This window comes from Dendropsophus ebraccatus, chromosome 5 (genome assembly GCF_027789765.1).
Source record: "Dendropsophus ebraccatus isolate aDenEbr1 chromosome 5, aDenEbr1.pat, whole genome shotgun sequence".
Taxonomy (NCBI): domain Eukaryota; kingdom Metazoa; phylum Chordata; class Amphibia; order Anura; family Hylidae; genus Dendropsophus; species Dendropsophus ebraccatus.
Window position 1 is genome coordinate 43,658,181 of NC_091458.1, and position 12,418 is coordinate 43,670,598.

At 41.0% G+C, this 12,418-nt stretch overlaps 1 protein-coding gene across 3 annotated transcripts in view; it reads right to left on the minus strand.

Annotated features, from left to right (window-relative positions):
• Nucleotides 1-3,326: 3,326 nt before the first annotated feature.
• The window catches only part of LOC138792479 (phosphatidylinositol 3,4,5-trisphosphate 3-phosphatase TPTE2-like), a 39,720-nt gene continuing 30,628 nt past the window's right edge, over nucleotides 3,327-12,418 (minus strand). For all 3 annotated transcript variants that reach the window (XM_069969962.1, XM_069969963.1, XM_069969961.1), the window contains exons 11-19: nucleotides 11,772-11,853; nucleotides 11,473-11,561; nucleotides 11,112-11,173; nucleotides 10,790-10,870; nucleotides 10,185-10,290; nucleotides 9,247-9,344; nucleotides 7,840-7,935; nucleotides 5,927-5,997; nucleotides 3,327-4,539 (exon numbers count right to left, since the gene is read on the minus strand). In XM_069969962.1, coding sequence (XP_069826063.1) covers nucleotides 4,440-4,539; nucleotides 5,927-5,997; nucleotides 7,840-7,935; nucleotides 9,247-9,344; nucleotides 10,185-10,290; nucleotides 10,790-10,870; nucleotides 11,112-11,173; nucleotides 11,473-11,561; nucleotides 11,772-11,853 — 785 coding nt within the window. In that variant the 3' untranslated portion in view covers nucleotides 3,327-4,439. The remainder of the gene's footprint in view (nucleotides 4,540-5,926; nucleotides 5,998-7,839; nucleotides 7,936-9,246; nucleotides 9,345-10,184; nucleotides 10,291-10,789; nucleotides 10,871-11,111; nucleotides 11,174-11,472; nucleotides 11,562-11,771; nucleotides 11,854-12,418) is intronic.

The window sequence follows — 12,418 nt, forward strand, 5'->3', positions numbered from 1 at the left end:
ATAGCACCCATGTTGAGTTATAGCCATTAAAATATCAATGATTTTTAGGCCTAAATTTGCATTTAGTGAACATAAACTATTTTTTGGGCCCAGGAGCTGCAGTAGCTCCAGGCAGTTAAAGCCAATATAAATGGGACGCAAGTAGTCATCTTCATTACCTGCAAAAGTTACATCTGTTCTTTGGCGTCTGCCGGTAACGTGCCACCCAGATATAAATACAGGTTTTTCAGCCCGGGAGAACACACTGTCCTGTTTTCAGCTCGCTGTAATTTTATTAGCAAGAAGCAACTAGAACATTTCAGATACAGCAACCAATGACTGATTACAGTGTTTGCTCAGTGCTCGTATATATATGCAAACCAGATCCTTCTAGTCTCTGCACTTGTGCTTTTTCCATCCTATTGCTAAAAGTCACTCACAATCAAGTCATATTCTGGGAGAACATTTAGTTCTTCACTATATTTGTGTACTGTAAAAAGTAGAGTGAATATCACTGGCTACACAAACACTAGCTAAGAGAGCAGAACATACATAGCCACAGGTACCAGGAGCAAGGCCACGCAGCTGCTATGGGGCCAGTGCCAGCCTTGGTTGGTATTGGTTGATAAGAACCCGTATTGCCCTATCCAAGCAAAAAATGCTATTCTGTCCTGAATAACCTAAATATGAATCTCTTTTGGTCTGTGTTATGCGGCCCTCGCTCCTCTATATACAACATTGATGGCAATTCAATACATGGTGTTAATATATAACATCCTGATTGATAAAGTGTCACTGTCGTTTCACAAAACTTTTGACATGTCATAGAGACATGTAAAAAGTCTTGATCTGAGTCTCGGTCCAGATCTGAGACAGAGTGGTGGGAAGACTGCGTTAAGCGTGGTCCTCTCCCGGCTCTGTGTCACGTGATCATTTGGACTTATAAGTCGGGCTGCATAGAGCTCCATTATAAGTCCGACTGATCATGTGACACATAGCCAGGAGAGGACTGCGCTTAGCTTCTCCTGCTCTATATTATAGAGCAAGAGAAGGATAATAGCTAATAGGATCGATATATATTTTTGTGGAAAATGTTAAGTATAACTTTATTTATTTATTGATCTAAATCCCTGCTTATTCTGGACTTAGGAGTCCAGTGGGTGGTCCCTATTTAAATTGGCTGTCAGTTAGTAAGTAAGACATGCAAAAGAAGGGTCCGTGGAGTCTCAGTTACGAGTCTCAAAACACAGGAATAGCCAGATATCCCTCCAGGGGAGTGAAGCCTATTGCCAAGGAGGTGCCTCCCAGTGGGGAGATCACCAAACCACCCTGATACGTAGCCCCTTAAAGGAGGAGTCCGGCGAAAATTTTTATTTAAGTTATACAAATCCTCAATATACACTTATTATGGGAAATGCACATAAAGTGCTTTTTTTCCTGCACTTACTACTGCATCAAGGCTTCACTTCCTGGATAACATGGTGATGTCACGACCCGACTCCCAGAGCTGTGAGGGCTGTGGCTGCTGGAGAGGATGATGGCAGGGGGACACTGAGGGACACAGGGCACTGGAGGGACACTGACCATCCCTCTGTAACATGGTGAAACTGGCTCAGTTGCCCCTAGCAACCAATCATATTCCACCTTTCATTTATCAAAAGATCTGTGAGGAATTAAAAGTGGAATCTGATTGGTTGCTAGGGGCAACTGAGCCAGTGTCACTTTACACTGTTCACACGTACAGACTCGCAGCTGAAATCCTGCTGCGAGTTTTGCAGCGAGATCAGCTACGAGTCAAGGTCCTGGCAGGTCCCAGTACCACATACTCACAGCGGTCTGAAAGACCGCTGCGAGTATGTAATGCAGCCGCCCCCTTAACCCCTTCTCCTCCCGCTCGGCTCCGCTGTCTGTATATACAGTACATTACCTCTCTCCTGCACGGGTCCCGGCGTCCTGCTCTCCCGCCCAGCCAATCAGTGGCTGCGGCTGGGCAACACACTGATTGGCTGGGCGGGAGAGCAGGACGCCGGGATCCCATGCAGCAAGGAGAGGTAATGTACAGTATATACAGACAGCGGAGCCGGGCGGGAGCAGGAGGGGTTAAGGGGGCGGCTGCATTACATGAAAGACCACTGCGAGTATGTAGTACTGGGACCTGCCAGGACCTTGACTCGTAGCTGTTCTCGCTGCACGTGTGAACAGACCCTAAATGTCTGAGATCTCTAGTTGGTCCCGGATAACTGAAAAAGGAAGCAAATTTCACTGAAATCATCATTTTGAGTTTCAGAGTAAAGTTGAGTTTGCTTAAAAATTCCAGATTTCGGTTAAATTTAGTTTGAGGCAGTTCTGTTTTCCATTCCATTTTTTATTTCCCTGTGTACACTGCCATATACCATGATGTCTTATAGAAAGCTTAGATTACTGACAGCTCAATGCTCCGTTACCTTCACAACATGACAAATAATTTCATGCCTTTTACACTGAGTTGGTTTTCATTTATGAATAAACAAGAAAAACCGCCTGAAGGAAGGTTCAACCTCAGATTGGCCCAAAAAATGCATCAAACAAAGCTTTTCTTAAGAACTTGTCATGTAAGAATGTTTTAACTAGAATCATCTTTTTAGAATAGAAAACACTTGTCGTATTGTGAAGACACAGATCCTGACCTTGGTTACAGGAACCTTTTCCTTTCGAGCCAAAACAGATTACACTTTAGACAATCGGTGAAAATCAAATACAAACAGAACGTTTCCAGGAACAGTTTAGATAGTACCTGATCTTCATAGGTGTATCTTTCCTAGTGTTGATATAGTCCATGGCGCATCAGTGTTGCCTCTTAGCACAACCTTGCCAAACAGAGAAAGTAAGACTATGGCTATGGTAATGTTTAAACGACTCTTGTCTCCAGTATGCAATTAAAGGGGTTATCCAGCGCTACAAAAACATGGCCACTTTCCCCCTACTGTTGTCTCCAGTTTGGGTGGTGTTTTGAAACTCAGTTCCATTGAAGTAAATGGAGCTTAATTGCAAACCACACCTGAACTGGAGACAACAGTAGGGGGAAAAGTGGCCATGTTTTTGTAGCGCTGGATAACCCCTTTAAGCTCCATTCACTTCAATGGAACTGAGCAGCAAAACCCCGCCCAAGCTGGAGACAAGAGTGGGGCTGTCTCTGAAAGAAAGTGGCCATGTTTTTGTAGCGCTGGATAACCCCTTTAAGACCATATATGAGGTCTGCAATCATCCGCAACTGCAGTCCGAAAAAAAAATTTGCTTCCATATAACATCTGTATTTTTTTTTAGATCAGCAAAGAAGAGAAAGGTGACAATAAAACAAGTGGGAATGGTTTAAAATGATAACTCGTGTATTTTTTTACGGGTTTGCCAATGTTCCTTTCGTAAAAATTATGGATCAGCAAAAATTACGGACGCTCCCATAGACTTCTATGGGATAATGTGTGCCGCAATTGCGATCCGTACTAGAGCTTGTCAGTAATTTTGTCTGCAGCAATTTTGTTCGGATTATGGATATGGATCGAAATACTATGTGCGAACATAGCCATATCCTGTAAATTTTCACAAAAAACAGCAACAGATAAACGAAACACAAACATCATACAAAATCCATATGGATTTTGATGTGGATTTACAGATGATTGTTGATGCAGATTTTAAGGCTCCCTTTGATTTCAATGGGAAAATCCACACAGAAACATACAGAAATGTCATGTCACTTTTTCTGCACTGAAAAAATAGCATTGTTTTAAAATCACATATTTATTTATTTGAGCATGGTGTGGAATTTCCCATTGAGGTCAACTGCAGATTTTTTTTTATTTATTTAAATACAAAACCCTGTTAGTGGTGACATTTTTCATGGATCAGCACAGATTTTATACGTGTGAACATGCCTTTAGGCAAGGTTGACACTGTACAAAAACATGGAGCCAAAACTCAGCGGATGCAAAAATGAGAAATTTTAAATGGGTTATCCAGAATTAGTAAAAACAGCTACTTTCTTGCAAAAACAGCACCACCCCTGTCCTCAGGTTGTGTGTGGTATTACAATGAAACTAAGCTACAAAACCTACACCCAAACAAAGGACAAGAGTGTTGCTGGATGAAAGCACTGGATAACCCTTCAAATGTCTTCAAAATTTGCACCAAACTTCACGGTCCGAACTGAAAAGAAATAATTATATAGTGACATGTGACTGATCATCATAAATATCTTCACCTTGACTTCTTCTCTAACAAGTTCACTACTCAAAGACAACATAGCACTCATGCATAAATCTATATAACAGTTGTAATATATACATATTAACAGATGTATAAAAAGTTTATAATATTACAAAATAAAGTAAAACATTATGGCACATTCATCCAGTTCAGATACTTCTGTACATATCACAGTGAGGGGCAGATGCTTGAGAGGCGCTGAAAACGTTAACAGTCTGTCAAGATTCAAAGTTTAGTTCTACCGCAAAGTTGTCACTGTAGAGTTTTCCAGATTTCTCTTTGTGAGGATTGTCCAATTCATTTTTAGAAAGATAAAGCCTTAAAAAAATACAAAAAATTAAGCATAACGGAAAAAATAATAGCATGAAATACTAGTCCATATAATTTACTTAAAGGGATTATCCAGGAGTAGAAAAAGCACATCAGCTACTTTTCTTGATAAAACAGCACCACCCCTGTCCTCAGGTTGTGAGTGGTATTACAATTCACCTCCATTCACTTCAATAGAACTGAGCTGCAAAACTCACACCCAAACTGAGCAGAGTGGTGCTGTTTCTGGAAGAAAGCTGCCATGTTTTTTTAAGCCTGGACAATTCCTTTAAAGCCCCAAGAATGTAGGAATTTCTGTTCGGAGACTACAAACACTCAAGTCGGGTTGGATATAATTCCCTCAGCAAGCGTTGTGGTACACTGACATTTTTCAGCGTTCCCCTCATTACCATTGGCAGGCAGCACTACAATGAAACATAACATGGTGCTGCATTTCTATGTAATATTTAACTATGTAAACAGCAAAAGATCCCACCTGTCACAATTCACATTCACAATCTCTATTGTTTTCTGTGGTCCATGTGACTGCTGTAAAGTACATCTCTAAATGCTGTTAACACAGCACAGCAGATACTCAGATAATATAGCCGCCTCCATGATAATGTCCCCCAAAAAATTGTAACATTTGTAGTGACATTTGTATCAATGGGGGTCCAGGTGCTTAGACCCCCGCCGATCGCTAGGGGCAGACATGCTCAGCAGCGCACGCTCTGCTCCTTCATCTCTATTCTCACTGCAATGGATGGAATTATAATGGAGTCTATGGAACTTTGTGTCTACTGGAAGTTCCATAGACTCCATTATAGTTCTGGCTTCTGATACTTTAGTGGTGAGATGGAGATGAAGGGACAGAGCGCACGCTGCTGAGCACATCTGCCCCTTTGCCCTCTGATACAAACCTCTGACATGTTGTGATGACATGTCAGAAGTTTAAATGACAGGAGGTACCCTTTAAGCATCATAGACCATATTACACAGCATTATCCAGGTTGTGAAAGCACATCTGTAATGCAGAGGTTAGCCGAGCTTGTCCGTAATAATATATTACAATAGAAAGCTCCTCCTTTGACCAGAGTGCACTGTCTGCTGATGAATCAGATGATTTTCCTTATAGCCGCCATTAGATGTATTTACAGTGTATATATACTGTATAACCAGGCTTCCTAAAATGTTCCAGTTTCCGCAATATTGGTCCTTACCTGATAGTGTGTAAGCTCATGCATGCGAGCAGGGACCTCACTCCTCATGTATGGATAATTACATGTTTCTCTCTGTAATGTCTATTTTTTCTCTATGTATGTACCCCTGAATTGTAAAGTGCTGCAGAATCTGTTGGCGCTATATAAATAAAAATTATTAAAATTATTATTATTACCTGTTATTTTCTACAAATGAAGTATTGAACCAGAAGTAAAATGGGCAGTCATCATAGCCCTTCGGCAGACCCTAAAGAAAACACATTGTGAAGGTATAATAAACTGCAAAAGTATAAAGCAGCAACTAACCTCAAAACTGATAACCTACAAGTCATGCTTAAAGGGGTTTTCCCATCTTGACAAATTATGCCATGTTCACATTATCTACGGCATAGGGCATAACTTAGAGATCATGGTGGACTCCCCCCCCCCCCCCTGCTGCACCTCCCCCCCCCCTTATGATGCATATGTCATGCAGCTAATGTCATATTTTAATTTTGCAATGGCATTTGGTACTGAATCTCACAACATCCATATAGCATAATAGATGCAGCCCTTAAAGGGGTTTTCCAGTTTTGTCTGGGAAATCCCTTTAACAAACAGATTCAAACTAAGCTTTTACCATTGCGTTATGACAGGTGGAGTTCCCAGTCTCCGAGGATGTGAATATGTACCTGCCCCTCTACATGGTATTTCTCTGCGTGTAAACCTGCAGGCTGTTTCTAAATATTTGTGAAATATTAAATGTGTAAATATTATCAAATCTGTGTAATTATTATCTGCAAAAAAAGGAATTTATAACCTAAACTAAGAATCTGTCTTTTGTTGTGTATATAAGAGCAGGGATAGACCACACATACACTAATGTTTTGTATCCACATTTTTTTCCCAAAAGTCAAAGCTCTCAAAGTCAAGTAGCAGAGGCTTAAAGTGAGTGTCCCACCTATATACCAGCCATTCAGGGGCGGATTAACTTTACCATGGGCCCCGGGCTGTTCATTAAGTTTGGGCTCCTCCAACCCACTGTAACTATGGCAGCACTAGCTTCAGTCTTTTTCCTCCATAATGCAGCCTGTTAAGGACCTGTGGTGACATCACATGATAAGGTCCTTCAGTATTTTTTCTAACGTTATTGCATTGTCTCCTAGTTGCAGTTTTTCCCTGATTTCTGCAAAATTGTGGTAAAAAGCAGCGATTGTTATGCAAATCATGGCAGAACTGTAGCCTGGAGATAATACACCACTGAAAGTATAAGTCTGTTTTGGGGGCCATGGGCCCCCCAGGAGCTCAGGGCCCCAGGCCACCGCCTGAATCGGACCTGATATAATCCACTACTGCCCCCATTATTCTGTGCTGTTTTTTGTCCCCACTTTTACCAGATAACTATGTTTCCATAATAAGATGTGGGTTCCAATCCCCTCTCCTCCCCAGTGTGACTAGCCGATTCACATAACAACTGCGGTGTGCACAAGAAGTCACTTTTCTATCCAGCTCTTGTATACTTGTCGTTTTATGTTTTTATTTTTATTGCAGAAATCAATAGTACAGGCGATTTTAAGAAACTTTGTAATTGGGTTTATTAGCCAAAAAAAATGCATTTTTATCATGAGAAAGCAGTTTGAAGCTCTCCCCCCTGTCTACATGGTTCTCTATGGAGAGGGGAGGGGTGAAGGGAGATAAGGCACCAAAACAGGACAACAAAGAGTTAATTTACAGCTACATCACTGGGCTATGTCCTCTGAAAACAGCACTGACCTCTCTGACCTCTGAATAGGGTTTTCACACAGGTCCCGCTGTGTAATCCTTTGTTCTCTGCTCTCTGGTGCTTACTAATCTCCCTCCCCCCCTCCTCTTTCCATAGATCAGACATTTATTTAAAATCGACTGTACTATTGATTTCTGGAGAAAAAAAACAACAATGACACTTTAAAGTTGCATAGATAGAGTGATTCAATTCCACAAAGCAAGCCTTGTGTGAATCAGCTAGTCACACTGGACTGCAGGGACCGTGATATCATAGTATGCCGCTAGTCCATGTCAGTGATATGTGTATATATACTGTAAGATAAGATATATATGTGCATATACTTACAGCACTGGATTCAAATCTGACTTTAACGTCTCCAGATATGACAGGACATCCATCCAAGCTGATCACTGCTGAATTGTTTCCAGCATCAAAAAACAGCTAAGATAAAACACACAATCATAGAAGAAACAGCTGAATGATCTGTCCAGTCACCGAATCAAAGCCTTTCTACTCTATAGTGTAGAATGTCATGGCTCTCTACTGTATGGCCTGTCACCTCTCTTTATCCTACTATCACTGTTTTCTACTCTATGGCCTATAACCTCTCTTTATCCTACTATCACTGTTTTCTACTCTATGGCTTGTCACCTTTCTTTATCCTACCATCACTGTTTTCTACTCTATGGCCTATAACCTCTCTTTATCCTACTATCACTGTTTTCTACTCTATGGCCTATAACCTCTCTTTATCCTACTATCACTGTTTTCTACTCTATGGCTTGTCACCTTTCTTTATCCTACCATCACTGTTTTCTACTCTATGGCTTGTCACCTTTCTTTATCCTACCATCACTGTTTTCTGCTCTATGGCCTGTCACCTCTCTTTATCCTCCTGTCACTGTTTTCTACTCTATGCCCTATAACCTCTCTTTATTCTTCTATCACTGTTCTCGACTTTATGGGCTGTCACCTCTCTTTACCCTACTATCACTGCTACGGTATGTGCCATGAGGTCCACTGCTGCTACGTACCTGATGGTACATTCGCTTTAAAGACGTTGTACAAGGAAAATTAACTTGTCCCCTATCCACAAGATAAGGAACAAGTAAGAGATTGCGGGGGCTCCGTATCGAGCCCCGGCTCCTTTGTTATGAATAGAACCACAGGGAGGGCACGTGACCCACGGCTCTATTCATTCCTATGGAGCCACCAGATAGAGCACTCTTCTGGCTTACTCAGCTCTTTCTGGCAGCTCTATAGGAATTAATTAAACCGCTGGAAAGAGCAGAGTAAGCACTATGTCAGCCTACTCTGCTCTTTCTGGTGGCTCAATAGGAATGAATAGAGACACTGGTCACGTGCCATACCCACGGCTCTATTCCGAACAAAGAAGCCGGGGCTTGACATAGAGAACCGCAGGAGAACGGAGGTTGTACCCCTCACGATCTCTTAGTTGTCCCCTATCATGTGGGTATCCCCTCTCTTTATCTCAATATTACTGCTCTCTACTATATGGGCTGACACCTCTCTTTATTCCACTATCACTGCTGCCTACTGTATGACCTGTGGTCTCAATATCACTGCTTTCCACCATAGTATTTCACTACTCTCTAATCTACCATCACTCCCTGTTCCCCAAAGTCCATTTTATTATTATATAATATAATTATAGAATATTATATATTAAAATATATCATAATATTATATATTATTATATTTTTTATTATTAAGACTCTCTTTCATACACACCTTGCATTTTTCTTGAGTCTCACAGACGCACTGGAATACCACTTCTTTTTTAACTATTATCTGGACCTTGATATCACTTCCATTGCTTTTTCCTACTCCTACAATAGAAATGCAGCACCATGATTTCTGTAGCTTAGTATAAAAGCATATGATATTTATTTTGGTAATTAACAATGGCACAAAAAAGCTTGAAGGGAAGTATAAAACTTAAAGGGAATCTCTTGGCTGCAATTCACGGTCCAAACTGGTGACACTGTTAGATATCTGTGAGGATGAAGAGACACATGATACCTTTCATATTTCCGTTTATACTTCCAGAACAAGCACAACTGGATATATGAAAGGTACCATGTGTCTCCTAGACCTAACAGTGTCAGCAGTTTGGAACGTGAATTGCAGCTGATAGATTCAGAAGCCCCATAGAGGATGAATGGAGCATTGGCGGTGCATTCTAATATTTGGAGTGACAATTTCCTTGCTTATTTGTAATTGGTGGAGGTGCCAGTGGTCAGACCCCATGATCAGCTTGTTATCTCCTATCCTTTGTATAGGGGATAATTTTAGATGATGGGAATACCCTTTTAATTGCACCAATGTTTTACTACATTTAATTTGTAGCAAAGCATAAAAGCAACAGCACCTTCGCTTAGCCATAGCAGTTGTTAACTCGGTTTCCCATCTGCCAGACCAGCATTTAGGGGTCAATCAATCCTCTTTAAAGTGTACCATCAGGAATATCGCTTTAAATTTTTTACATGAATAGATCAGCGCTGGGATACTGGTGCCGCAGTTCTTTTTTTTTTGAACCGCGGCCTGATCTATTCCAAGTCACCGCGCTGGCATGAAGCACTGGAGGCTTCATCAACTATGACTTAATCAGAACCAAGTAGGAAGCCAATTGTCATGTTGTCATCATTTGCCCAATACTCAACAGTTACCTTGAATGGAGTGGATTCTGATGCTTCGGATCCGGAGGGGTCGCTCCGGTGGCATCTGTAAATTGTACTTGTTCTTCAGAATTTCATAGTAACATACGTATCTACTCTGAAAAACCAGAGAGCAAAAATATGTCAGATGATAAAGCTCATACATAGAAGCACTGAATTCTACTTTACCAGCTGGTCCGCTTATGGGAAAAGGAAAAGTCAAATCACATTAAAAACTAAAAAAAAGAAAATAATTTATGAAGGTTAAGGCTGGCTTTACAATTCCGCAAAATCTGTTCACAATTGCAGACCCATTCATTTCAATGGCCCTGTTTACACGTCTGTATGGATCACTTTTCTTCTATGAACAGGTCCGTGCATTGTGGACAACCATGGATGCACTTCCATAGTGCTATTGGTAGCTACAGGACCGCAACGGCAACACAGAATGTTCCCTGTGTAGTTTGATGCCGAGTAGCTGATCAATGTGGATGCTGAATAGTTTGCGGCCCAATATTGTGTCTATGCACTCTATATACATCTAACTATCATCCTATAAATCCTATCATCCTATCTAAATATTACTCCTATAAAATGACAGGTATCAAAATCCTCACCTGGGATGGTGTTTCCACACCTTGAAATTTAGTGCTGACAGATGTATCCGTCCTACGTTCTCCAAAATAATCCAGACTTTCCTAAACGAAAGCGAAACATGTTATTCAAGACACATCCATTGTAGATACTAACCACTTCCTGTAAACTATGAATTGTCCTCCCTATATGCAGTCCATGTAACATGTAATGTAAATGTTAGTGTTTCTGCCCTGCACAATGTAAAATGACACTATCCACCATCATTTAATCATGATACCTGGCACAATGTGCACCTAGAACAATGCAGCGTGTGTTAGTATTCAGTATGGAGAATATACATACCTTTGCACTCTCAAACTGGTCTGAGTCAACAAGATATGTGCAGACCATGGTACCAGTCCTACCTGTAATACAAAATGCAACGTTACATAAATGCAATAACATCTAAAGGGGTATTACCATTTTAGCATGTTATTCCCTATCCACATGATAGGGAATAACATGCTGATTGTTGGGGATCTAACTGCAGGGACCCCCACAGATCTGTAGAATGGCAGTAAAATGGAAGCGGGCAACACATGCAAGGTCAGCATTCATTCATTCACTGTCTATGGGGTCAGAGGCGACTGCAGAAAATAAGGGATAAACAGTGGAAAACCACTGAACGTACAGTGCTCATAGTACCGATAATAGTGCTGCTTACCTTTCCCTCCTTTGCAGTGAATGGCTATAACATTCTTTGGATCCTGTGCCATCCAAGTACGCACACTGGTTGTGAACTTCAACATGTCCCTAAATATGAAAGAAAGGTCATTTGTATAGAACACCTAAGGGTATGTTCTCAAGGACCCTGAGGTCTGGTGCCATAGGACCTCAGCGCCTCTTTGGTATGCATCACCGCCACTGCCCCCCCCCCCCCACAACCCCATATAATTAGCCGCCTCACTCCGGGTACATCACAGAGCCCTGCCTACATCCTTACCAAAGACTTATAACACTTACGCTAGAGCCGGCACATTGTGATCATCTATGAAGAATCGTTCCACTCTATAATGGAAGAACTCTGGATCGTAGCCCTTTTCACCTGGAGGAAAGACAACATGAACTAAAAACTGCAAATCACACATTAAGGTTGAAATCATATGTGCAGTTTTTCATGCGGTCCTTTTTTTTTTCTTTTTTTTTTCATTTTAACAATGGACGGACTTTCAGTGCCGATTTTGGCCCATAAACCAAATAAACGGCATGAAAAATTTCCATTCCCGACCACTGCCGAATATTCAGTGGTGACATTTCTCAGTGGTCACAATAAACAAAAAAAAAAAAAGGCCGGAATCATCACCCCCATTCAGCTATACTAGGGGGTCACTATTTTGTGCTAGTGTCCATTACTTACTGAGACGCTATCAACATGGTGGAGGTGACCAGTGAATAGGACTGCTTCTAGTAAACAAGCTAAATTCCTATTAATGTTGGTCTAGTTTAAAGTGTCACTGTCAGTATAACTTTCAAAATCTAAATCTACAGTAGATGTGATATAAAACAAGTTTGCAATTTACATTCATTATTTTCCTGTTTTCTGACTTTTTTTTTCTTAAAGAAAACAGGAAACAGTTAGAAAACAGGAAGTCCTGTGTATCCCAGGCCAT